The following is a 27,731-nucleotide window of genomic DNA, read 5'->3' on the forward strand; positions in this document are numbered from 1 at the left end:
GTGTTTGTCACAGTTCTTGCAAGGTATTTTGTAGATGATGTTTGTTTTATTTGTTGTCTGTATAGGGTCTTTTAAGTTCATTAGCTGCTGTTTTAGTGTGTTGGTGGGTTTGTGGGCTACCCTGATGCCAAGAGGTGCGAGTAGTCTGGCAGTCATTTTGGAAATGTCTTTGATGTAGGGGAGAGTGGTTATGGTTTCTGGGCCCGTTTTGTCTGTTTGTTTTGGTTTGTTGCTGAGGAATCGGCGCACTGTGTTCATAGGGTATCCATTCTTTTTGAATACGCTGTATAGGTGATTTTCCTCTGCTCTGCGTAGTTCCTCTGTGCTGCAGTGTGTGGTGGCTCGTTGGAATAATGTTCTAATGCAGCTTCGTTTGTGGGTGTTGGGATGGTTGCTCCTGTAGTTCACTATTTGGTCCGTATGTGTTGTTTTCCTGTAGACGCTGGTTTGAAGTTCCCCATTGGCTGTTCGCTCTACTGTGACATCTAGGAATGGCAGTTTGTTGTTGTTTTCCTCCTCTTTTGTGAATGTTATGCCAGTAAGGGTATTATTGATGGTCTTGAAGGTTTCCTCTAATTTGTTTTGTTTTGTGATGACAAAGGTGTCATCCACATAGCGGTTTCTTATCTTACCAACCATTAACAGACACTGAAAAAGCCGTCTTAGTAAGAGGATTAAATTACAACTTCCAGGATGCGGACAAGAAAGATTTCTTAGCAGCGTTAGAAGCAACACTGAAAGACAACAAACTCTCAGAAGAAACCCAGCAAACCATCAGACAGACAGTCGCACCAACACTAAGCAGGAAAAAGGAAGAAAACACACTCAATACACAAGAAAGGAAAGCCCTAAAAGTACTCAAAAAAGATAAAAACATGGTTATCCTACCTGCAGACAAAGGACGCTTGACAGTCATTTTAAACCGAACAGACTACATTGAGAATCCGACACTTACCAACAGGTGGTGATAGACCAGACCCCACAACTAGAGAAACGAATCACAGCCTTACTCAAAAAACTTGCAAAATCTGGAGAATTAAACAAGAGAGACTTCCTTAAAATGGAACCAGATGGATCCAACACACCACGCTTCTATGGACTACCAAAAATTCACAAACCAGGAGCTCCCCTCAGACCCATAGTGTCACTACCTGGAACACCAACCTACAGATTAGCCAAGGAACTACACCAAAGACTAAAACACCTAGTAGAAAACTCCCACCACTCCATACGCTCCACCCAAGAATTCCTGAACACCATCAAAGACACCAAGATAGAAGAGGATGAAATAATGGCCTCCTTTGACGTAACAGCCCTGTTCACATCCATCAACATCAACCTGGCCAAAGAAACACTGACTACACTATTAGAAGAACCAAAGACACACACCAGACACCACCAACCTCATCAGCAAGGACAACATCATCAAGCTAGTGGACCTATGCCTTACCACCCACTTCACTTTCAATAACAAAACCTACAGACAAACCAACAGTACACCCATGGGATCTCCGATATCAGGGTTCTTAGCAGAGGCAGTAATGCAGAGACTCGAACAAACAGCTCTGCCAATCATCCAACCCAAACTTTGGGTCCGCTATGTGGATGACACCTTTGTCATCACTAAACAAAACAAATTAGAGGAAACCTTCAAGACCATCAATAATACCCTTTACTGGCATAACATTCACAAAAGAGGAGGAAAACAACAGCAAACTGCCATTCCTAGATGTCACAGTAGAGCGAACAGCCAATTGGGAACTTCAAACCAGCGTCTACAGGAAAACAACACATACGGACCAAATACTGAACTACAGGAGCAACCATCCCAACACCCACAAACGAAGCTGCATTAGAACATTATTCCAACGAGCTACCACACACTGCAGCACAAAGGAACTACGCAGAGCAGAGGAAAATCACCTATACAGCATATTCAAAAAGAATGGGTACCCTATGAACACAGTCCGCCAATTCCTCAGCAATGAACCCAAACAAACAGACAAAACGGGCCCAGAAACCATAACCGCTCTCCCCTACATCAAAGACATTTCCGAAATGACTGCCAGACTACTTGCACCTCTTGGCATCAGGCTAGCCCACAAACTCACCAACACACTAAAACAGCAGCTAATGAACTTAAAAGACCCTATACAGACAACAAATAAAACGAACGTCATCTACAAAATACCTTGCAAGAACTGTGACAAACACTACATTGGACAAACTGGCAGAAAGCTAGCTACCAGGATACATGAACATCAACTAGGCACAAAACAACATGATCCACTATCACTCGTATCCTTACATACAGATGAGGAAGGACACCACTTTGATTGGGACAACACATCCATCCTAGGACAAGCCAAACAGAGACATGCATGAGAATTCCTAGAAGCATGGCATTCCAACCGGAACTCCATCAACAAACACATTGATTTGGAGCCAATCTACCACCCCCTGAGAAAAAGAACAGGAAATGACATCGCCAACGCAGGAAATGACATCACCAACCCAAGGAAACCTAACCAGATAAATAGAAAGCGGGACATAACACCAGTGCTTCGTCGGAGGCTCACTGATGATGTTACCTAGTATGGTGACGAAACATCTGACAACGAACCTTCCAGCTCAGCAAGCAAACTCACATCCAGGGTTCTAGTTCTTGGACTCATCAGTCCATATGTTTAATGAGGCCAACCATGGGAATGTACTGTATCAGTTGAAGTTGTGCGGATACCTCCATAGCCTTCATTAAAAAAGTTAAAGCTCTGCCTGTCACCTCAAGTAGCTGTACTTGTCTATGACCCTACCTGGAAGGGGAGCAATGTTCTCCATTTATCCCTCGACTGATATCACTAAAAATAAATTCTCTTGTCATTTATCATATAGCTGTTTGTGGGAACTTACTTCAGGACAAATGGCTGCTATTATCCTACATTGTAACCTTAACTGTACATTAAGCAGTGGTTATTGTTTCATTGACTGTGAAGTATATTGGGACATTCCAGGCCATTAAAGCTGCTCTATTAAAATGAAAATTTGTTCATCTTGAGGTTATTATACCAGCTACAAGTCTTTCATTTTGTAACGCTGGGGTAGTGTACTGGTGAGTGCAGGACACTATCGTATAACATTGAGATACAGTAATGCTGGGGTAGATCTGTCTTTTTCGAACGCTGAGGTAGAGAACTGGTGTGTCATTGCATAACACTGGGATACAGAATTGGTGGGCACAGGTCACTCAGTATAACACTGGGTTACAGTACTGGTGCGCACAGGTGACACTCTGTAAAACATAGGGATAGACTACTGGTGGGAGGCCAATCTGTCGTTGTACAACATTTAGGATTTGTGTTCCAAATCTAAAAGGAAAGTGATGAAACTGAATGTAGACCTACAGGTCCAGTCATGTGTACGTTTCTCAGGCACTGACGTTATGTACGCATAACTCCCATGGGTTCAGGAAGTTTTCTTATATAGTTCAGTGTCGAAATTGTTCAATGAGTCCCAGCAACCTATTCAATTATGGGTTCTTTCCTGTTTTGTCTTACACTGTGGAAATAGTTAGGCCTTGCTGCAACCTTCAACTCTTCAAGATTTCCTCCTCAGATCAAAATTTACAGCTACCCCTTCTCTACCCTGGCTATTTGCCTTCCTTGTGGGGGTCAGTTAACTAAGTTGGCTGGTTGGCTGATTTGATGCCAACAACATGAGTTCAATTCCTGTACTGGCTGAGGTTACCCTGAAGGACTCTCCTCAACCTCTCCCCTAATCTGAAGTGTGGTAACTCTCAAGTTAAATCACAACCAGTGGCCCCTCTCTAATGAGAGAGCAGCCCCGTGGAATCATAGAATTGTGGCGGCTTTCCGTTTACTTGCTTTCCTTGTACTCTCTCACCATTTATCTTTTTTCTGTTAGTATGGTGATGCAAAAACACTTAATTTACAGAACTGCTCATAATCCTCAGTCATTCCTGCTGGCTGTCTTGCGGTTGCAATCTTGTATTCAATATTGGTTCTCATGACTAAAAGGAGTGAGCTTTTAAATCCTTCTCAGAGAAAGATCTCTTTGGTGTCATTGTTTATTCCTAATGCTTGTATCTGATGGTCAAAATACTTTGCTTTGCCTTCTCAAATCAATTTAGGTTTACCCGGGCTATTCCCTTAAATCTTGAAACCTTTTTCCTATGTGTTTCAGGACCTAACGTGTAGCACCCAGAACAGCCTTTATTACAGCATTAAAATCCATAGGTGACTCCTCTGAAAGACATGCATAAATTTCTAAGGGCACATACGTGCCACAATGATTCCCTTTCTGGGCTATTCTGCAAGGCTCTGTCAAAGTGGTTTGGACATTGTAATCACATCTTAAGGAGGCTCTTGGTCTATTCCAGTGGAAGTGTAATCAATGTCGTATGTTTGTTCTGTGATAGCCTGAGGATTTTATAAAGGTGTCACGAGCGATTTCCAGAGGAGTACCTCTTGCTTCCTAGTAGCCATCCCCATAGCACCCTTTGAAAAGAGACAGGAACCTGAGAATACTCTAATGTGCAAGAGTTATGGCAGTTCCCAGAATCTCTGATGCAGACCTGTCAATATAGCACTGCACCTGGGGGAAGCCAGTGATGGTGGAAAGTGCCAGGGCCTGAGCCGCTGGACTTTCCTTGTCACTGGGATATGAAGATTGGTGATCTGGTGAAGATGGCATCAGTTTTATGCCAGGTGCATGTTTGAGTTGAGGATTGAGAGATACATGCAGGTCCCAGTTTCTCCTTGAAACAAGCTGCTGACATACAAATTCAGATCAGCTTATACATTGATGACCACCAGGATGAGATTGTCACCCAGTGCTGCTCCAGCAGGAGACACAGTTCTGTGATGATGGCCTGAGACATTCTTAATATCTAACTTAGGATATGCTTACAATATCAGTCATACAGTTGAAGAAAATGATGGTGAGATCTGTAGATCTGGGTTCTCATCATTGTTCTCTGTATCTTTGGTAGATCCCCCTCCTGCTTCTCCCAGTGGAGGCTGTGCAGTAACTCCTAGAGCTTATTGTTTGCTGTACTTGTTGGCAAAGTAGTAGTCAGTATCTTTTTTGTTATCTTCATAAATGGTTTAAGGACACAAGCACTCCAACTATGGTGATCTTTATGTGAGATATGTCAGCAGATAATCTGTGCAGATATCAGAAAGATAACAGTTTTACTGAAAAAAACTCCTGAGCTTTCACATCCATATTGATGAAGCTTTATGTTAAGCGTTCACAAAATATGACATGGAAGCTTCCCAAGGCGGTCATTATCATGCCTCAGTCAGAGGTACCTCAGCTCATCCAGTGTGCATTTCTGAACCAAATTTTTCATGCTGCTCTGGGGAGTAGAATTCTGCCCAGAAGGCACCATGATAGAAACCCAACCCAAAGAAAAAGACATCCTTCTATACCACATACTATGCCCTTGGATACTTGCTGTGCAAAGTGAGTGTGACAGCTGCGAGACACTGTCTGCCAGTGCTAGCTATAGAATGAGTTTGTGAAACGAAAATTTCAAGTACTATTTTTAAATGCGTTATTCTGATGCCCAGCTGACATGTTAAGGAGGTAATTACTGTATACTGTGTAATGCTCATGATTGCTTGAGGCCATAATTCTTTATGTAAAACATTGGATAAGTAACAACATGCCAATGAAATGCAAATTGAAGACAGGTAGATGACATTACCGAATCAATGGAGGCATGATTACTGCAGTTTCCCCTAGCAGGGCCTCAGATGCCAAAAGTTTTAATGCACTTCTGAAAAGGGAAGCCGCCCCTTGCTCCACCCACAATGCCTGTGGTGTCAGACATTTTGTGTGGTTATTAGCAGTTGACTTTTGATCTGACATGGAAGAGTTCTAACGTTATTTCAGTAGAGTGTCTTACACGTGCTGCCTGTGACACCCTAATTTCATCACCTTGCCAACCTTTATTCTCTTTTGAGTTGCTGTTCCTGTGGCCTGTATAATCTTTCAATTGCTATAATCTCTCAATTGCTTTTGATAAGCCGATTTATATGTGGGGCTGAATCAGTTCATGGTCAAATGCAACAAGACCTGGACAACATCTAGGCTTGTGCTGAAAAGTGGCAAATAATGTTTGTGCCACACAAATGCCAGTTAATGACCATTTCCAATAAAACACAATCTACCCACTGCCCCTTGACATTTAATGACTTTGCCATCACTGAATTCCCCACTGTCATAATCCTGGGGGAATCATTGCCCAGAAACTCAAATGGACTTGCCATATAAATACAATGGCTACAAGGGCAAGTCAGAGGCTAGGAATACTGCAGTGAGTAAGTCACTGCCTGACTCCTCAAAGTCTGTCTACCCTCAACAAGGTACAAGTGTAATGGAATACTGGGTACAGCTGTAACAACACTCAAGAAGCTTGACACTGTCCAGGACAAAGCAGCTCATTTGATTGGCACTACATCCGCAACTATTCAGTCTCTCCACTACCGATGCTCAGTAGCAGCAGTGTGTACTATCTACAAGATGCCCTGCAGAAATCCACCAAAGATCCTTGGAATAGCACCTTCTAAACCCACAATCACTTCAATCTAGAAGGACAAGGGGAAGCTGATGCCAGGTATTGAGGGACCATCTCATGAGGAAATGTTGAGTAGGTTCTTTAAATTTGGAAGAAGGAGACACTATCTTATTGAAACATCCAAGATTCAAGGAACTTGACAGGGTAGATGCAAAGAGATTGTTTCCCGATGTGGGACAGTCTAGGACCAGACAGCATAAACTCAGAATAGGAGGTCACACATTTAAGACAGAGATGAGGAGGAATTTCTATTGTGTGCATAGTCTAGTCTGAGGAAGGACATTCCTGCTATTGAGGGAGTACAGTGAAGGTTCACCAGACTGATTCCCGCAATAGTAGAACTGACATATGAGGGAAGACTGGGTCAACTGGGCTTGTATTTGCTGGAATTTAGAAGAATAGGGAGGATCTCATAGAAACATAAAATCCTGATGGGACTGGACAGGCTAGATAATGGAAAAATGTTCCCAATGTTGGGGAAGTCCAGAACTAGGGATCACAGTCTAAGAATAAGACGTAGGCCATTCAGGCCTGAGACGAGGAAGAACTTCTTCACTCATAGAGCTGTGAATTTGTGGAATTTGTTAGATATATTCAAGAGGGAGCTGGACATGGCCCTGCAGCTAAAGGGACCAAGGGGTATGGGGAGAGGATGGGAATGGGATACTGAGATTGCATGGTCAGCCATGATTATGTTGAACGGTGGTGCAGGCTTGAAGGGCCAAATGGCTTATTTCTGCACCTATTTTCTATGTTTCTAAGTCTCTTCCTTCAGAGGGTAGTGAACCAGATCAGTGTGAATTTGCAATTCTTTATTGCAGAGAGCTGCAGCAACTTAGTCATTAAGTATATTCCAGACTGTAAGGGAATCGAGGATCACGGGGAAAAGCCAGGAAAGAAGAGTTGAGGTTTATCAGATTGACTATAATCTCACTGAATATTAGAGTAGACTTGCTGTTAAGTGGCCAGTTTCTGCTCATGTGTCTCATGGTCTGCCCCAGTTGACTACATGATCTTGTCCCCTGGACTAATGTCACCACAGCACACTGACTGTCTTGTAATCCAAGTGTCCCCGTGACTGTGCTGTATAGCTTCGATTAATTATGATGGCTCAGAGATGGTGCTAATTCCACTGAATTGTCTGATGATCTGTACTAATTGATGGCTAAATGTCAGTACTGGTGGAAGATCATGGTAACCAACCACTTGTGTACTAAAGAATTCTGTTAATTTATTTTGGCATGACCTAAGTACTTGACTGGTAGGACTGACAGTGACCCAAATCTCAATGCCAAATATCTGGATCCCCATATTCTGGTAGTCCCTAGAGGTCAAACCACTTGACTGACTGTGGTGGTACTTTGACTGATGTCTTCTCCCCAAAAAGGACTTTCATATGGCCACTTATTTGAAATGCTAGTAGTATGTTCACCACATAAACAGACAGCATTGCTGCTGATGTGATTTTGATGTAACATAGTGTCAAACATTGATGTGTCCATCCACTTGACAGTACAGTGCTCTGAGCCTTGACAAGCTGCTTGCCTATCTCTTTGAAATAAAAGTCAATGTGACACATATAGAAGCTGGCAATCTGTGACTGAGAACTGAAGATCAGCGCACTAAGAAAGTAAAGTGAGCTACCAAGAAACTGGCAGCTCATGAGTCAATGCTAACATCAGTGTATGCACTGAGAAAACAAAACCAAGTAGAAAGAGGCTGACAGCTCCAAGTAGGTAAATAGTAAGTCATTGTTAAGAAAACAAGACCCATAAAATGGTGTAGACTCATGAGGCACGTCTGTGTACCCGCATGTGAAGAATCTAGCAGAAACATGCAAGTTGTGTGGGTTCCTGAGCTCCAAATTAAAGTGTTGAAGGGCTGAAATGGTGTGTAAATTGGTCCACTAGTAGGCATTAAACTGTGGGGGTGTAGGTTCTTTGCAAGTGCTAACTCACATGTACAACAGATGGAGGACAATGGTGGTCATGTAGCATGCAGGGACATCGTTGCAGAAACATTTCCATGGTGGCCTGGGACAAGCATTTGGTAAGCTGCAGCTATCAAGTACCAGTTCTGAGATAATAAAATGTGAGGCTGGATGAACACAGCAGGCCAAGCAGCATCTCAGGAGCACAAAAGCTGACGTTTCGGGCCTAGACCCTTCATCAGAGAGCAGATTACAAGAGAGTTGCAATGGGAGAGAGATTCCCTGAGGTTGGTCCGGAGGGAGGAGGGTAACTTCTTCAGGCTAGGCATCCCTGGAAGAGGCTTCGCAGTGAGGTTAAATAGTATCAGAGATAATGGGAACTGCAGATGCTGGAGAATTCCAAGATAATAAAATGTGAGGCTGGATGAACACAGCAGGCCAAGCAGCATCTCAGGAGCACAAAAGCTGACGTTTCGGGCCTAGACCCTTCATCAGAGAGGAAGGCCCGAAACGTCAGCTTTTGTGCTCCTGAGATGCTGCTTGGCCTGCTGTGTTCATCCAGCCTCACATTTTATTATCTTGGAATTCTCCAGCATCTGCAGTTCCCATTATCTCTCAAGTACCAGTTCTGACTTACTCATCAAGAATTTGTGCTATCTCGTTTCTCGGGGAAGGAGAGGAGTATTGGGTAAAGCATATCATAAATAAAGTGTGTTTGGGTTTTAATGAGATGTAAATCATGGAGAATAAGGTCAACTGCAAGGTTCTGAAGTTGCACTTTGAGGCTTCAGGGGAAAATTGCAAATATTTTTCATGATATTGAGCCTCTGAACTTTTTCTTTTGGTTCTCTCTGTATTTTCCTATATTTCTTGCCATTGCTCATGCCACTCCTGGGAGGGGATACTTCCACAATGTTTCAATCCTGTTCTTGTTTCTGACCTCACCAACTTGTACATATTTTACTTACAATACACAGGCAGAATGCAAATTAGAGCCCAGGACTCCAACACAAAGCAAAGAGTTTGTTGGGTTTTATAAGGAGGTTTTATGTTGGTGAGGGGGTAAGTGGGTGTGGATTTTCAGAGGATAGACCTGTTCTGTTTGATTGTCAGTGTGCTAGACCATGTATATTTTCTCATTTGTTCTGTTCCCTTACTGTTTTCCAGCTGACGAATTTAAAAAGCATGGTTTGGTTTCAGATCAAACTCAAAAACACGATTCCATTTCAGCAGCTGAGGTTCAAAACCGTGATTCTGTTTCACCAGATGACCATTGAGGATCTGAACAATGCTTTCCCTGGGATCCAGCTAGACAAGAAGTATTTCTTCCAGCTGCACAAGACAATCAGTGAGCTGTAATTGTCCATGTTCCAGCAGGATCACTCTTGTTGCACCTAACTATCTCTTGTGAAATAAAGTTGAGTGTTGAGTGAGTGCTCTGTTTGTGTTACCAGGATCTGTACAGCCAGCAAATTCTCTACGAGATCTAAATGAAGTAAAATAAACACAAAGAGAGATGATTCCCAGTGTGAGACAGGGAGTAAACACATGCCTTATTCTCATTCCCAAATCTTAGAATTTACGATCCAGATCAGAAAATACAACCCAGATCAAAAAATAAGTTGTCTACTTATTTTACTGGGAATTTTCAGGTTTGACCTCCAAAGCAGGATTCATCCCAATAGATGTAGCCCAGCAAAGAATTCAGGCAGCAAGGGACGGAATCTTTTAAAAAAGCACTTTTCTTTTTTACAGCAATAGCTGCTGCTTTCTAATAAGTCAGTCAATGGAATTTTTTTAAGAGGTCCCAAATCCTGTTGATACCTACTGAAAGCAGGTAATTGTGTAAGTGGGTGAGAAGTAGGGTGCCTGGTGGTTAAGAGATTAGTCTGGCATGTGCTTGATGGGGTCCATAAGGAGTTTGTCAAAAGGGTATGTTCATGTGTCCAGCAGGAACCGGTCTGTTATCACGGTGGGGTGAATGGATAGGCATGGGATTGAGGGAGATTTAGAAGTTTGGATTAGAAACTGCCTTTCTGTAAGAAGGCAACGAGTGCCAGTAGATGGAAAATATTCAGCCTGGAGTCCTGTTGCTAGTGGTGTTCCTCAAGGATCTGTTTTGGAACCACTGCTATTTGTCATTTTTATAAATGACTTGGACTCAGGCATTGGTGGATGGGTTAGTAAGTTTGCAGATGACACTAAAGTTGGTGGAGTGGTGGGCAGTGTGGAAGAATGTTGCAGGTTGCCGGGAGACTTGGATAAACTGCAGAATTGGACCGAAAGGTGGCAAATGGAATTTAATACGGATAAATGTGAGGTGATTCACTTTGGGAGGAATAATAGGAAGGCAGAATACCGGGTCAATGGAAAGATTCTTGGTAATGCAGATGTGCAGAGGGATCTTGGTGTCCATGTACATAGATCCCTGAAAGTTGCCATCCAGGTTGATAGTGTTGTTAAGAAGGTTTACGGTGTGTTGGTTTTATTGGTAGAGGGATTGAGTTCCGGAGCCGTGATGTCATGCTGCAACTGTACAAAACGCTGGTGCGGCCTCATTTGGAATATTGCATACAGTTCTGGTTGCCCCATTACAGGAAGTATGTGGAAGCATTGGAAAAGGTGCAGAGGAGATTTACCAGGATGTTGCCTAGTCTGGAGCGCAGGCCCTATGAAGAAAGGCTGAGGGACTTGGGTCTATTCTCATTGGAGTGAAGGAGGCTAAGAGGGGATTTAATAGAGACGTACAAGATGATCAGAGGATTAGATAGGGTGGACAGTGAGTGTCTTTTTCTGAGGATGATGACTTCAGCTTGTACAAGGGGGCATAGTTACAAATTGAGGGGAGATAGATTTAAGACAGATGTCAGAGGTCGGTTCTTTACTCAGAGAGTGGTAAGGGCATAGAACGCCCTGCCGGCCAATGTAGTTAACTCAGCCACATTAGGGGCATTTAAACAGTCCTTGGATAAGCATATGGATAATGATGGGATAGTGTAGGGGGAAGGGGCTTAGATTAGGTCACAGGTCGGTGCAACATCGAGGGCCGAAGGGCCTGTTCTGGGCTGTATTGTTCTATGTGCTATGTTCTAATTAGGTATTCACAAGATGTAAATATGAGTGATTTTAGAGAGAGATCAGTTTTATACTTAGCCAGGAATTAGCACATGTTTTAATCCCTCTAATATTTCCTGGTTAATTTCAGGTAAGTAAATTGGAACCCTCTGAAGTGTCCATCTCAGAGTTGGGTACCTTGACAGAGGTCCCAGATGCTGAATAACTGTGCATTGAAATTTATACTTTCTGACATTTACCTTGCAATCTGTGAATTTCTGAGAGGTCCCAACATGCATTGTTCGGGGTACGTCCGGTCTGACAATCCAATCATTATCTAATTATTGTTTGAGAGAATGTGTGCAAATCCTGGCTATTCATAGGAGATACATTTCAGTAAAATCAGATGAACAGCAAAAGAATGAAAATTGGTGATTTTCCATAAGAATTAATGAATGAACCTTTGGCAACATGCCAATATAACAACCAAAGTACAAAACAAGCTGAAGAACCAGAATTGTTCCCTAAATTAATTGAGTTGTACATATGAAATAATGAATATCGGAAAAACGAATAGTGCAGACCTCCTATTATGCTGACACTTCAAAACATACATAATTGGCTATAAAGAGCAACCTGAACTTGTGAAAGGAATTCTATAAATATGTTTTCCCCTTTTGATTGCTTCTGTATAAAACAGTAGATTACTGAAATGGTATAAAGCATGATTGCAGCTAATTTATATTGCAAACCCTATTAATGTCACATATGAGCCCTTCAGAAGTGGCTATTGCGGAATGTCAGTCCCTGTCCTGGCAGGACTGTACAATATGATATTTTAATTCTGCATTTGTTTTGGTTGTGATCTGGAATCATCAATGATCTGGGATTGATATTATTGCAGTCACATAACTGTTTTATGCAACCATGATTTGGCGGGGCGGAGGTGGAGGGGAGGGGGGGAGGGTGGGGGGTGCGGAGATCAACACCAGCCACCAAAGCTGCCAGTGTCTGGAAATGTTCATTTGCCTTCAGCCATTTTGATTTTAACATTTTCTCTTCAGTTCCTCAACCAAACAAGACTGCAAGAAGTAGGAACAGAAGTAAGCTGTTCAGCCCCTCGTGCCTACTCCACCTTTCAATAGGATCATGGCTGATCCAACATTGCTCACATCTACTTTCCTGCATTTTCCCTATAAACCTTGATTCCCATACTGGTCAAGAATCTCTCCCTCTGCCTTAAACATACACATGGAATAGACACTCTTCTGTCAGACAGACAGGATGCTAAGAGGTTCTTTGTCATTTTCTGACTAAAATGGTATAAATGATGCTACAGATCCAAATGATTCTCTACTTTAGCGAGTTTTGAGAAGATTTGTAGCTCAGGTTGAGGTTCTGGATGTGAGTTTGCTGCTGAGCTGGAAGGTTCGTTTTCAGACATTTCGTCACTTTTTTTTTATTTGAAAAAATATACTTTATTCATAAGATGTACAAAAAATAAAACATATTTATACGCCTACCCAGTCATGCAAGCCGCTCCGGGTTACCCAGGGGGTATGTACACCAAATAAAGGAAAAAAAAGAAGAAAAAAAAACAAAACAAAGAAAATACCCCAGCAGTCGTCTCCCTGCACAGTCTCCGTTGGCCCCCTGACCAGTTGGGGAAGGCACCAGCTGGGCCCAGTTACCACATAGCGCCCTTTTTTCTATTCTGGATGAGGGGTTTCATACTGTGATCTTTCCCCACCGCGCCTTGGCGGCGGCTGCCCGAAGCTTTAGCGCGTCCCTCAGCACGTAGTCCTGGACCTTGGAGTGCGAAAGTCTGCAACACTTGGTTGGGGTCAGTTCTTTCAGCTGGCAGACCAAAGAGCGTCTTTCACCGCGTCATGGACCTGCTCAGGACGAACCTTGACAAATACCACTGCATCCCCCTCCAGACCTCCTGCGCATAGGCACACTCCAGAAGGAGGTGATCGACAGTCTAGTCCCCCCCGGCAGCCACCTCGAGGGCAGTGTGCGGTGGCGCAGAGATTCCGGGCATGCAGAAAGGATCTCACTGGCAGAGCCCATCTCACCGCCAGCCAAGCAATGTCCTTGTGCTTGTTTGAAAGTTCTGGCGATGAGGCAATCTGCCAAATGACTTTGGCAGTCTGCGTGGGGAACCACATGACGGGATCCACCCTCTCCTTTTCCCGAAGGGTCTCGAGGATACGACGTGCTGACCACTGCCTGACGGCCTTGTGGTCAAAGGTGTTTCCTTTCAAAAATTTCTCCACGAAGGACAGGTGGTACGGAACAGTCCAACTACTCGGAGCGTTTCGCGGCAACGAGGCCAGGCCCATCCTTCGCAACACCGGGGACAGGTAGAACCTCAGTAAGTAGTGACACTTGGTGTTTGCGGACTGAGGATCTACGCACAGCTTGATACAGCCGCACACAAAGGTAGCCGTCAGGGCGAGGGTGGCGTTCGGTACGCCCTTTCCCCCATTTCCCAGGTCTTTGTACATAGTGTCCCTGCGGACCCGGTCCATCCTCGTCCCCCAAATGAAGTGGAAGATGGCCCGGGTGACCGCAGTGGCACAGGTCCAGGGAATAGGCCAGGCCTGCGCCATATACAACAGTACCGAATGCCCCTCGCACCTGACAACCAGGTTCTTGCCCACGACGGAGAGGGACCGGAGCGTCCACCTGCCCAGCTTCTGCTTCAATTTGGTGATACACTCCTCCCAAGTCTTAGTGCATGCCTCAGCTCCACCAAACCAAACACCCAGCACCTTCAGGTAGTCTGTCCTGACGGTGAAGGGGATGAAGGAGCGGTCATCCCAGTTCCCGAAGAACATGACCTCGCTCTTACCCCTATTGACTTTGGCACCCGAGGCCAGTTCAAACTGGCCGCAGATGTCCAATAGTCTACTCACCGACCGACGATCAGTGCAGAAGACGGCGACATCATCCACGTACAGGGAGGTCTTGACCTGAAGGCCTTCGCTGCCTGGGATAGTCACGCCCTTCAGGCTCACGTCCTTCCTGACGGATGCGGCGAAGGGCTCCACACAGCACACGAACAAGGCAGGAGAGCGCGGACAGCCCTGCCTGACTCCAGATCTGACGGGAAAACTGTCCGATTCCCACCCGTTGATCGAGACTGCGCTAACGATGTTGGCGTAGAGCAGCCGGATCCAATTGCGGATGCCCTCCCCAAACCCCAATTTGGAGAGGACGTCCCTCATGTAAGCATGAGAGACCCTGTTGAAGGCCTTCGCCTCATCCAGGCTGACGAGGCAGGTGTCCACCCGCCTGTCCTGTACATAGGCGATCGTATCCCTGATGAGCGCGAGGCTCTCAGCGATCTTCCTGCCCAGCACAGCACAGGTTTGGTCAGGGTGAATCACCGACTCCAGGACAGACCTGACCCGGTTGGCTATGACCTTGGCCAGGATTTTGTAGTCCATGTTCAATAGTGAAATGGGACGCCAATTCTTAATTTCTTCTCTCTCCCCCTTCCTCTTGTAAATGAGGGTGATGATGCCCTTCCTCATGGACTTGCACATTTCCCCTGCCCGAAGTGCACTATCATACACCTCCAGCAGGTCCTGGCCGACCAGGTCCCACAGAGCAGAATACAGCTCGACCGGTAAGTCGTCGCTCCCGGGAGTCCTATTCCTCACCAAGGACCTGAGGGCTGTGGTCAGCTCGTCCAGGGATATTGGCCGGTCCAGCCACTCCCTCGTGCCGTCGTCTAAGACCTCCGTGATAGACGACAGGAACGACTCGGAGGCCGTGCTGTCCGTGGGCTTCGTGTCGTACAGTCCGGCATAGAAGGATCTGCTGATCCTCAAAATGCGGGCCGAGACGACGTCACTGAGCTGTTGTCCTCCTTCAGCCGGCTAAGCACAGAGCTCTCTTTGTGCACCTTCTGAAAGAAGAAACGTGAGCACGTCTCGTCCTGCTCCACGGAGCGGACCCTGGACCGAAAGATTATCCTGGAGGCCTCCGCAGCGAAGAGCGAGGCTTGCTGGCCCCTCACCTCGCGGAGGTCCTCCATGACATCGACCCCCATCAACTGCAGAAGGAGCAGGTTCTGCACCCTTTTCTGGAGTCGCGACAGCTTTCCCCGCCTCTCTCTCACCTTCCGAACACCCTTGAGGACAAAGAACCTCTTGATGTTCTCCTTCACCGTCTCCCGGAGACTCAAAAAGGGGTTTCATGGTTCTCCAAACAGCGTACTCCCTCTTAAGCTCCTCGACGTTCTCTGGGGTCAACAGAGTCGTGTTGAGCTTCCACGTCCCCTCGCCGGCCGGCTGGTCGTCCTGTAAGTGACAGTCGGCCAGCAGGAGGCAGTGGTCAGAGAAGAACACCGGCTCAGCGCCGGTGGACCTGACCGAGAACGCCCGTGACACAAACAGGAAGTCTATCCTTGAGCGGATAGACCCGTCTGGCCACGACCAGGTGTACCTCTGCTGCGCTCCGTCTGCAGGGGTGCTGAAGACGTCGAGCAGCTTGGCGTCCTTCACCGTGCCCATCAGGAATCTGGACGTGACGTCCAGTTGACTCCCCCCACCCGCTGTCCCCATGCCGGATCTTCCATCTGTATCGATGATGCAGTTGAAGTCTCCGCCTAGGATGACCGGCCTGGACGTAGCCAGCAGGGGTGGAAGCCGCTGCAGGACGGCCAACCGCTCATTCCGTACCACTGGGGCGTACACGTTGATCAGCCTCAGGGGAGCGTTCCTGTAGGTGACGTCAGCCACTAGGAGGCGCCCCCCCACCACCCCCTGAACTTGAGAGATGGTGAAGTCGCGCCCCCGCAGCAGAATAGCCAGGCCCAAGGAGCGACAGTCGTTACCCCCCGACCAGATCGAAGGCCCACAGGTCCAGGCGCCGGACCATTTCCCGTACCTGCCGAGGTGCGGTATCCCGCACTCCTGCAGAAACAGGAGGTCCGCCTTGATGGTGGTCAGGTAGGCCAACGTGGATACACATCTTGCGGTGGACCTGACACTGCACACATTAATACTCGCAACTCGTACCCCCATTGTGGGCAGTGACCGCAGTACCCTTCCCAAGCCCAAGGTCCAGCCCCTCCATCTGCCCCTTCATGCCCATTGCCCGGGCTAACTGCTGGACGCTCTCCGGGCTCAGGAAACCGTCCGTGCTGCCTTCCGGGTGGCATCCCCCCGTCAGGGGTGCGGAGGTAGGAGGTCCGGCTCTGGATCAGGCTGGGGACACGCTGTTTCCTCCTTCCCGCCTGGAAGTTCCGGGGGGCCCTCCAGTGCCCCAGCGGCACTTGACTGGGTGTCGGAGGGAGCCTCAGGACGCCACCCATCACCTGGAAGTGGGGTGCTGCTTTCCTTCTCCCTGGAGATCTTTAACTTCTGCTTCGGGCGGGCCGTCTCCAAATCCCCCTCGTCAGAGGAGCTCTTATAGCCCCCCTGTAGCTGCCTCTTCCTGCCTGATGGTTGCGGTTCCTGGGCCCGTCGGCGCACCTTCCTCCTCGCTTTCCGGACCGTCGTCCACTCCCCTGGGTCGCCTGTCGCCGCCTCCATCGACTCTGGGATGTCGGCGGGGAGCAGAGCCTGCAGGGGCGCTTTGCTGGCCTTGGGCCCATCCTGCGGGGCTGGGCCCTCCTGCACGACCTGGCTCTCCTGCACATTAGTGGGGTCCTTGCTGGGTCCTGGTGCCTTCCTCTCCTCCGGGGGGGCTAGCCCTGCATTGCCCCTGCCGGCGACCTGGGCGTAGGTGGTACCCCGCTGCGGGCAGGCCGTATAGAGGTGGCCCGCTTCCCCGCAAAGGTTGCAGCTTTTCTCTTGTGGGCAATCCTTTGCAAGGTGTCCGTCCTCTCTGCAGTTCCTGCAGATGGTGGCTTTGCAGTCGGCCACCACGTGACCTGACCTACCACAGGCATGGCAGACTTTAGGTTGCCCTGCATAGGTCAGGTAGCCCTTGCTCCTGCCAATCGCGAAGCTGGACGGTGGGTGTATGACATTCCCGTCCACGCCCATCCTCAGCGTCACCTTGACCTGCCTCTTACTGGTCCAGATCCCGAAGGGGTCCATGATGTCAGTTAGGTCCCCTTCCACCTTCACGTACCTTCCAAGGAAGGTCAGGACATCAACTGCTGGCACATGCGGGTTGTACATGTGTACAGTCACCATACGGCTCCTCTGCGCTGGCATCACAAACAGCGGGACTGCAGTCAATACAGAGAGGGGGCCCTCACCTCCTTTCTCCTTGAAAACCTCCAGGAAGCACTCGCAAAGCTTGGCACTCCTAAAGGTCACACCGTAAAAACCTCCTCCGGGGAAATCCTGCAGGCAGTAATGTCTGCAGCAGCGAACCCACAACAGTCCAACAGGACCCTCTTCATGAAGAAGGTGCGGTCCACAGGTGCACCTTCATCCACCTTCTTTACGGAAACACGGATGGTGTTCCGGACCCCCTGACCTGGGGCACGAGCGCTTGCCGCAGCCATCGTTGCAGGTTGGCTGCTCCCCTGAACCAGCGTTAGGCCTAAGCCAGCATTAAGTTCCACCAGTTGCAAGGGTGCACAGCAAACCCGACGTCTTCCTTCCACCTCCAACACAGTGCTTTCCTTCTCCCGGTCCACAACAGTGTGGGTCTTTATTTTGTTCCAGATGTAAGCTGGTTCACTGAGCTGGAAGGTTTGTTCCTAGGCAATCAGTCACCATTCTAGGTAACGTCATCAGTGAGCCTCCGATGATTCGCTGGTGTTATGTCCCGCTTTCTATTTATCTGGTTAGGTTTCCTTGGGTTAGTGATGTCATTTCCTGTGTTGATGATGTCATTTCCTGTTCTTTTTCTCAGGGGGTGGTAGATTGGCTCCAAATCAATGTGTTTGTTGATGGAGTTCCGGTTGGAATGCCATGCTTCTAGGAATTCTCGTGCATGTCTCTGTTTGGCTTGTCCTAGGATGGATGTGTTGTCCCAATCAAAGTGGTGTCCTTCCTTATCTGTATGTAAGGATACGAGTGATAGTGGGTCATGTCGTTTTGTGGCTAGTTGATGTTCATGTATCCTGGTGGCGAGCTTCCTGTCAGTTTGTCCAATGTAGTGTTTGTCACAGTTCTTGCAAGGTATTTTGTAGATGACGTTTGTTTTGCTTGTTGTCTGTATAGGGTCTTTTAAGTTCATTCGCTGCTGTTTAAGCGTGTTGGTGGGTTTGTGGGCTACCCTGATGCCAAGAGGTCCGAGTAGTCTGGCAGTCATTTCGGAAATGTCTTTGATGTAGGGGAGATTGGTTATGGTTTCTGAGCCTGTTTTGTCTGTTTGTTTGGGTTTGTTGCTGAGGAATCGGCGGACTGTGTTCATAGGGTACCCATTCTTTTTGAATACACTGTGTAGGTGATTTTCCTCTGCTCTGCGTAGTTCCTCTGTGCTGCAGTGTGTGGTGGCTCGTTGGAATAATGTTCTAATGCAGCTTAGTTTGTGGGTGTTGGGATGGTTGCTCCTGTAGTTCAGTATTTGGTCCGTATGTGTTGTTTTCCTGTAGACGCTGGCTTGAAGTTCCCCATTGGCTAGATAACAGCCAATGTGGGGAAAAAAAAACATTGGTGTAGATTAAGGCTTAGAGGTTGGGGTTGGGGTAGGGTTAGGGAGAAAGATAGGCTGAATGTTAGGGGTAGGGTTAAGGTTGAGGCAAGGTTGAGGGTGAGGATGAGCTAAGTGTTAAGGTTAGGGCTATGAGTAAGGTTAGGGTTAGGGTCAAGGTGAGTGTCTGGTTTAGGGATAGGGATAGGGTTACATTTAGGGTTAGGGTTAGGGCAAGGGAAATGATGAAGATGAGTTTGAAGGTTAGGTTTAAGGTGAGGATTAGGTTTAGCAGATGATTCAGGGCAAGTGTTTGGGTTGGGTTAAAGGTTAGGGTTAGGGATAGGTCGAAAGTGAGGGTTATAGTTAGGGTTAGAGTGACGGTGAGTGTTCGGGTTAGATTGGTTAAGTGTAATGAGTGTAAGACTTAAGCATAACTTTAGGGTTTACATTAGGGCTATATTAGAGGTACAGTTAGGGTTAGAGTTAGGGTTGGGGTAAAGTTTAAAGATAGCATCAGTCTTAGATTTAGGGTTAGGTTTAAAGTTAGGATGAGGGTGAGGGTGAGGGTTGTGGTTAGGGTGAGAGTGAGGATGGGTTTTGGGGTTTCTGGTTAGACTTGGGCTTAGGGTGAGGGCAAGGATGTGGCACAGGGTTAATTTAGGGTTAAGATTTGAGGGAAGGGTGAGGGTCAGGGTGAGGGTTAGCATTGGGGTTATGGTGAGTGCGAAGGTGAGGGTTCGGGTTAGAGTCAGGGTTAGGGTTAGGTTTACTGACAAAGTATAAGGTTAGTGTTAGAGTTAGGGTAAAGATTAGTGTTAGGTCAAAGGTTAGAGTTTGAATTAGGATTAGGGTTAGTGTTACAGTTAAGGTTAGGGTTAAGTTTAGCTTTAGAGTTAGCCTGAGGATGAGTTTGAGGGTTTGGGTGAGGACAAGGGTTAGAGTTAGGGTTCGGGTTAGGGCTAGGGTTAGGGTGTGGTTGAGGATTAGAGTCAGTGATACAGGTAGAGTTGGAGTTATAGTTTGTGTTAGGGTTACTGTTAGGTTTAGGGAGAAAGGATAATGTTCGGATAAAAGTTTAGTTAGTTTTAGAATTCTGGTTCGGGTCAAGGTTGGTGTCAGGATTAGAATGAGGGAGAAAGGATAAAGTTAGGGCTAAGGTTAGTGCTGGGGTGAGCGTTGGGTTAAGTTTAGTGTTAGGATTGGGTTAAGTTTAGTGTTAGGGCTCGGTTAAAGTTGGGTTAAGGTGGGGTTGAGGGACAGGGTTAATTTTAGGCTGAGGGTTACGGTTAAGGTTAGGGTTAGAGTTTGGATAAGGATAACATAGAACATAGAACATAGAACATAGAACAGTACAGCACAGAACAGGCCCTTCAGCCCACAATGTTGTGCCGACCATTGATCCTCATGTATGCACCCTCAAATTTCTGTGACCATATACATGTCCAGCAGTCTCTTAAATGACCCCAATGACCTTGCTTCCACAACTGCTGCTGGCAACGCATTCCATGCTCTCACAACTCTCTGCGTAAAGAACCTGCCTCTGACATCCCCTCTATACTTTCCACCAACCAGCTTAAAACTATGACCCCTCGTGCTAGCCATTTCTGCCCTGGGAAATAGTCTCTGGCTATCAACTCTATCTATGCCTCTCATTATCTTTTATACCTCAATTAGGTCCCCTCTCCTCCTCCTTTCCTCCAATGAAAAGAGACCGAGCTCAGTCAACCTCTCTTCATAAGATAAGCCCTCCAGTCCAGGCAGCATCCTGGTAAACCTCCTCTGAACCCTCTCCAAAGCATCCACATCTTTCCTATAATAGGGCGCCCAGAACTGGACGCAGTATTCCAAGTGCGGTCTAACCAAAGTTTTATAGAGCTGCAACAAGATCTCACGACTCTTAAACTCAATCCCCCTGTTAATGAAAGCCAAAACACCATATGCTTTCTTAACAACCCTGTCCACTTGGGTGGCCATTTTAAGGGATCTATGTATCTGCACACCAAGATCCCTCTGTTCCTCTACGCTGCCAAGAATCCTATCCTTAATCCTGTACTCAGCTTTCAGATTCGACCTTCCAAAATGCATCACCTCGCATTTATCCAGGTGGAACTCCATCTGCCACCTCTCAGCCCATCTCTGCATCCTGTCAATGTCCCGCTGCAGCCTACAACAGCCCTCTACACTGTCAACGACACCTCCGACCTTTGTGTCATCTGCAAACTTGCTGACCCATCCTTCAATCCCCTCGTCCAAGTCATTAATAAAGGGTGAGGCGTAGGGTTAAGGTTTGAGTTGAGTTAGAGTTATGGTTAGGTTTAGAGCTATTCAGAAAGGAAACTTTAGGGTGAGGGTGATAGGGTGAGGGTTAGGGTTAGGTTTAGAGTTATTCAGAAAGGAAACATTAAGGCTAGGGCTCAGGCAAAGAGCAACAGTTGGTGTTACAGTCAGTTTTAGGGTTAGAGTTAAGGTTATGGTTGGGTTTAGACTGAGAGAGGAAGAATAAAGTGGGATTTTGGTTAGATTAAAGAGGTAGAAGTCACTATTACTGTTAAGGTTAGGGTTAGGGAAGGGGCTAGGCTGAGAGTGATGCAGACAGTTAGTATTAATATTAGTGTTGGAGTTGGATTTGGAGTTAAGGTTAGGATTAGGATTAGGTTGAGAGAGAAAGGCTAAGGTAGGTTTTGGAATAGGTTAGAGAGTTAGAAGTCAGTATTATAGTTAGGGTCAGGGTTGGGGCGATGGTTAGGCTGAGGGTTAGAGATTGGTTGAGAGGCATGGTGAGGATTATGGCTCAAGTAAGGGTTAGGGTGACGGTAAGAGATATGCTTAAGGCTAGGTGTGAAGTGAGGCTGAGAGTTAGGGTTAAGGTCAGAGAGGAAAGATAGTGTTACAGCTACAGTAAAAATTAGAGTGATAGGGTTAGGGTTAGGGTTAGGGTTAGGGTTAAGATTAGGGATAGGGTTAATGCTAGTGTTAGGGTTAGGGTTAAGATTAGGGATAGGGTTAATGCTAGTGTTAGGATTACAGTTAGGGTTGGGGTTCAGGTTCGGTTGAGGCTGAGGGTGAGGATCACACTTAGGGTTAGGATAAGTTTGAGCATTTAGGTTAGGATTAGGGGCAGGATTAGGATTAGTATGAGATTTAGGCATGAGATTTAAGGTTCGGATTAGGGTTAGGGCTGGGGTTAGGGTCAGGGTTAGGTTTAGGATCAGGTTTGTGCTTAGGATTAGTGTGAGGGATAGTGTTAGGTTTAGACTACAGCTGAACGATATGGTTAGGGTCAAGGTGAGGGTGAAGGTTAGGGTTACAAGTAGGTTTAATGTTATTAAGAAAGAAAAAATTAGCATTAGGGCTGAGGTGAAGGGTTATGGTTAGTCTTAGAGTCAGGGTTAGGGTTAGGGTTTTGGTCAGGATTAGTTATTAGGTGAAAGGATATGTTGATACAGATGGATGGAGCCAAATGAGAGGGATGAGGCTGATTTCATTTCAACAAATGGGTGACTATGTGTATGAGAATAATACACAGTGTAATGCTTCTGTTGTTGATGGTTGGTATTTGATTGTGCAAATGGTTTTTGGGAGTGTCATGATGTTGACATTACAACAGTCAAGGTTCTGTAATAGTCAGGATGGGGAGAGGCTTAGAACAGGACTTACAAGCATTGTTGTTCCCATGTATTTGCTGCCCTTGTCCTTCAAGCTATTGGATGCTTTACCTCTATCTTATTCATGTCAGTCTCAAAACATTCTCAGTTCTCTCCTTGCCAATGTGAAGCGTGTTAGTGTATTCAATCTTTCCTGCTGGGTGTAACCCCACAGTTCGGCTATCATTCTGGTAAATGAATTTGCATTGTTCCCAGTGATTCTATATCCAGCTAATATTGTGGTGGGAAACCATTAAAAACAATTATGCATTTTACAATGTCTTGGCCATCCAGAGTAAATCTGCTTGCTTTAAATTTGAGCAAGTTTAGCAGTTAACTGTCAGTAATTATCTAACAGGTGCATTCTCCATGGCACTGCTTCCACCAATCAGAGTCCACTCATCAGCCAATCAGTATTTTCTTTTCTTACAGTATAAGTGTTTTCCCCCTATGTAGTGGAATTCTTGTGAATTGTCCTGACGAGTGCAATCTTAAAAATGTTCAAAAAGGGGGGATTTATTCAGCAATATTAAAGTACGTGTGTGCATTTACAAAATTATTCGTTGGTTGGTAGGTAGATGATTTGATGGTTGCATGGTTAACATGCCACAGGAAAGGTGCAGTGAACACTGGGCCAGGTGATAGTTAAATTCCCCAACAATGTCATTGAAACTGGCTTGAGACTCACCTGTGCACTGATGAAGACTGCTTCTACAATGGGATAGACCACCTTCATTGTATCGGCTTTGTCAATATTCTGAAGGAAATATCCACCTTGAAAATGTCAAGCACACCACTGCAGACTCCAAACAGGAACACTGCTCCTGCAATCACACCAAGAATGTAACTGATTTCTACAGCTTCGATAGGGAGCATATTGAGACTGAGGTCACAATGTGATGCCTGAATTCTGCCTGTGGTGGGTAGTGGGTGAGTTTGCCTGACGTGTGTAAAGGGATAGATTGACGTAAGGCTTTAAGGACAACAGATAAGTGGGGAACATGAATTGGGAGCGAGTTGATGCAGAGATTGGGGCTGACATGGGGACCGTGTGGTGTTGCAGTGATGGGTGGGGGCTCACGGCTCTACAATGGAGCTACTGGGCCAAAGTCTCAGAAATGAGAGGTGGGCTTTGGGCCAGCCCAGGTTGTTGGTGTTTGGGGGTGTTGGGTGTGATGAATGTTGTTGGGTCACCAGTGCCAGAGTATGAGAACATGGGGGGGCGGTGTGGGAGGAACAATAGAAGTTTCTGGAATCTGTCCAGGTGGAGTTGAAAACACCATGATCTTCCCTCATTGGGCAATGCCTATATGAAATCACAAGGACATGTTTCACAGCCTAGACACTCAGGACCCAAGAAAGGGAAATTTACCCTCCCCTGAAACTTCCTGCCTCCTCATATCTAAACAAAGCATAAACTGCCAGCATTTCTTATCAGTTTGCGACCTTCCTCACTGGCCTCTCCTACGTTCTTCATCATTTTTTCAGTCCTTTGCTTCCTTCACTGAAGCCTACACCCCCACAGCACAATGTACCACATCCAACCCTGGACAAAATCTCCATGTGGATACTGTAAACTGCTAACAGGTCATGGCTGTAATCTCTTCACTCACCCCTAAGCCAGATGGCACCAGCGTGCAGGTCCTGATGAGGAACAAAATGGTTCATGGATTTGTGAAACGTCATCCAGCCCACTGCCAGGGCACTGAGGACCATGAGGAGGATCAGGACGTGGGTTCCTGGGACAGACGCAGTGTTGAAGATGGCGCTGAGCGTGATGGCAACTCCCAGGAGCACAATGTTCATGGCCAGGAGGCCAGACAGGAGCTTGCTGCTTTTCTCAGCTGCTGGCCGAGCCTGTTGAGCTGACTCATTTCTCCCTTTCCCCACCATCGTCTCGTCAGGCAGGTTCGCTTCCGTTGTTCCGGCTTCCTCTTTTCCTGCCACTTTCTGAGCTTTCCCACACTCTTGAGTTGCTGCTTCTGGAAGAGAGATAGAAGCTAGGGAATTGCCTGTAATAATCAGGAGGGGATAGACAGAGAGTGAGCAATTGTAACAGGGCCTCCTTGTATCACACAGTCATACAGCACGGAAACAGACCCTTTGCTCCAACCAGTTCATGCTGACACAATCCCCGACTAAGATAATCCCACCGGCCTACATTTGGCCCATATCTCTCCAAATGTACTTATCTAAATGTCTTTTAATTGGTGTAATTGTACCCACACGCACCACTTCCTCTGGAAGTTCATTCCACACGCAATCCACTCTGTGTAAAAAAATTACCTCTTGTGTCTTCTTTAAAACTTTCTCCCCTAACCCAGGGACCCGGGTTCAACTCCACCCTTGGGCAACTGTCTGTGTGGAGTTTGCACATTCTCCCCGTGTCTGCGGCATGGTGGCTCAGTGGTTAGCACTGCAGCCTCACAGCGCCAGGGACCCAGGTTCAATTCGAGCCTCGGGCAACTGTCTGTGTGGAGTTTGCACGTTTAGATTAGATTCCCTACAGTGTGGAAACAGGCCCTTCAGCCCAACAAGTCCACACTGTCCCTTGAAGCAGCCCACCCAGACCCATCCCCCTATAACCCACACACCCCTGAACACTACAGGCAATTTAGCATGGCCGATCCACCTAGCCTGTACATCTTTGGACTGTGGGAGGAAACTGGAGCACCCAGAGGAAACCCACTCAGACATGGGGAGAATGTGCAAACTCCCCATTCTCCCCATGTCTGCATAGGTTTCCTCCGGTGCTCTGATTTCCTCCCACAATCCAAAGATGTGCAGTTTGGATCTATTAGCCATGCTAAATTATCCATAGTATCCAAGAATGTGCTGGTTAGATGGATTAGTCATGGAACATACAGGGTTGGAGGGGTTGGAGTGGGTGGGTGGGTGGGGGGTGGTTTGTCTGTGTGACATGATCTTTGGAGGGTCACTATGGGCTTGATGGCCCAAATAGCCTGCTTCCCAAATGGAGGGATTCTTGGATTCTTATTTTAAAAATATGCAGCTTAGCCTTGAAATCCCCCACCCAATGGAAAAGACACCCTCCATTCAACTCATCCATGCCCCTCATGATTGGAACTTCTGGAGATCCTCCTGCTAGCTAATTGCTAGGAACAGGCCTTTCAGCCCATCTGTTCCCTCGATCTATGAGATCATGGCTAATCAATTTTACTCACCTTCTTTAAGGAATTAAGAATGAGGAGTGGGAGTATGTCATTTAACTCCTTAGTCAGAAGGAAAAGCTATCCATTTCAGACTTAAAACAGCAGGAGGTCCCCAGCACACAGGGATTTTCTGGGAGTCAGAACTCCAGGTTTCTATTAGCGTCATGTGAGGAAATGCCTTCGAACATCACCCCGTCCCTTCCCTGAATGGCTTACTCTCGTTTTAAGATTCTGCTCCCTAACCTGCTATGGACACCCTCCATCAGACCAAATTGCTTCTCCCTCTCTTCCCCTCCCCGGTGCGGAATCCTTCGAACATTTCCAACACCTCGATGAGATCCTGCAGCACTGGGTAGAATAGGGATGGCTGGAGGGAGAGAAAAGGAGGGAGAGGAGGAAGGAGAGAATAGAGGCAAGATAAAGACTTAACTACATTCTTCAAACCTTTGGACAGTCCATCTATTCAGATCATGTACCTTAATCCCAGTGTTTCACCATTACTCCATACCCTCTTGTAACAACCATCAATGAGTCTCCATTGTGGACATTTCAATTGATCTTAGCAGCTTTAGTGAGATGTTTCACAGGGACACTGTGACTGTACGAAGCAAGACATCACCTCACTCCTCCTGCACTCCATCCCACAGTCGACTCTTCTTCAAAAACCAGCTTCACCCCACAGCCTCTTGGCTGTTGCTGTCTGACCCAGGCTGAGGGCCAGACTCCTTTGGGCTGACTGTGTTGAACTGAGGGTTTTACCTGTGCACAAGATCGGTTATTGAAAAGGGGAGCAGGGAACATAAAATTCCGTGACTCATTCACGTTCCACAACACAGGATAAATCATTTCCAATGACACTGACTGGTCAGCAATAATCTCATCAAACAAATGCCCTAATAGATCGAACGCACGCGCATAGACTCTGAACACGGTAGAAACTACACACAAAATTAGCGTGAAGCTTCCATGCTGTATATGTGAAGGGACTGAACATTAAATACGCATTGGAAGGTAACATTTGTTTTTCTGAACAGGAACAAATCACCATGCCTACCTGTCTCCACAGCCTGTACTAATCTGGGTGTGTTGCAGGAGAATGCTCCTTAATTCTGCCAAGATAAAAGGGAGTGCTGTTCTGGAATCAATCAGTGAATAGAATTGTCGCTGTGACAATTACCTGTTCCAACATGACAAGTTTCAGTCAACAAACCTGTCTCTCTTCTTGTTTCTCCGCGACAGAGCGCCAGTTGGAGCAGCATTGCAGAATGCGATCTTCCTCACCTCTCGACTGCGCCCGCCTCTCTCCCTGCTCTCCCTCCCAATCCCTGAACTGCATTTCCCCTTCCTCAGACTGCCGTCCATCCCCCACACTGCCCTCTGCTCCGATAAATCACAAAATGCATAAAATAATAGTTTAGAGGAATGATTACGCACCATGTTAATAATAAAGCAAGTCATATCACAGCGTGTGGCAATCAGCTGTAATTGAGCTGCTGATTGTATGTAGATTTGTAATATCAGGCTGTGTTTTATGGGGTCTCACATCCGGCCTTGGCCATTGATCACAAGTTCCATAGACCGAGTGCGTTAATCACTTCACCAGTGCCAACATCGAAAATCCTGAGAACTGAGCCAAGTGAGAGGCCATTCAGTCCTTTGAACCGGCTGTACTGTACAACAGCTCATCCACCGTCCTTCAATCTAAATCCTTTCAAAACATTGGTAAAAATCTATCAATTTCATGAATTAAATAGCAACGTCTACTGTTTTCTTGG

General features: G+C 46.6%; 2 protein-coding genes across 14 annotated transcripts in view; one reads left to right on the forward strand and one right to left on the reverse strand.

Annotated features, from left to right (window-relative positions):
• Window positions 1-9,924, forward strand: part of LOC125463829 (WW domain-binding protein 2-like) — a 40,757-nt gene extending 30,833 nt beyond the window's left edge. For 5 of the 9 annotated variants that reach the window (XR_009447090.1, XR_009447085.1, XR_009447086.1 and 2 more), the window contains one exon: window positions 9,699-9,734. Coding sequence is in view for 3 of the 9 variants with exons in the window: in XM_059653843.1 (XP_059509826.1) it covers window positions 9,699-9,808 (110 nt within the window). In the remaining 6 variants the exon portion in view is untranslated. Of the gene's footprint in view, window positions 1-9,698 lie in introns of all 9 variants that reach the window. The other 4 variants (XM_059653843.1, XM_059653842.1, XM_059653841.1 and 1 more) reach the window with 2 other exon arrangements.
• The window catches only part of LOC132210880 (proton channel OTOP3-like), a 33,858-nt gene extending 6,613 nt beyond the window's left edge, over window positions 1-27,245 (reverse strand). The window contains exons 1-4 of one of the 5 annotated variants that reach the window (XR_009447083.1): window positions 27,167-27,245; window positions 27,011-27,065; window positions 24,397-24,765; window positions 23,472-23,607 (exon numbers count right to left, since the gene is read on the reverse strand). Coding sequence is in view for 2 of the 5 variants with exons in the window: in XM_059653839.1 (XP_059509822.1) it covers window positions 23,516-23,607; window positions 24,397-24,765; window positions 27,167-27,215 (510 nt within the window). In the remaining 3 variants the exon portion in view is untranslated. The other 4 variants (XM_059653840.1, XR_009447082.1, XR_009447084.1 and 1 more) reach the window with 4 other exon arrangements.
• Between the last annotated feature and the right edge of the window lie 486 nt (window positions 27,246-27,731).

Source organism: Stegostoma tigrinum, chromosome 22, assembly GCF_030684315.1.
Source record: "Stegostoma tigrinum isolate sSteTig4 chromosome 22, sSteTig4.hap1, whole genome shotgun sequence".
NCBI classification, from domain to species: domain Eukaryota; kingdom Metazoa; phylum Chordata; class Chondrichthyes; order Orectolobiformes; family Stegostomatidae; genus Stegostoma; species Stegostoma tigrinum.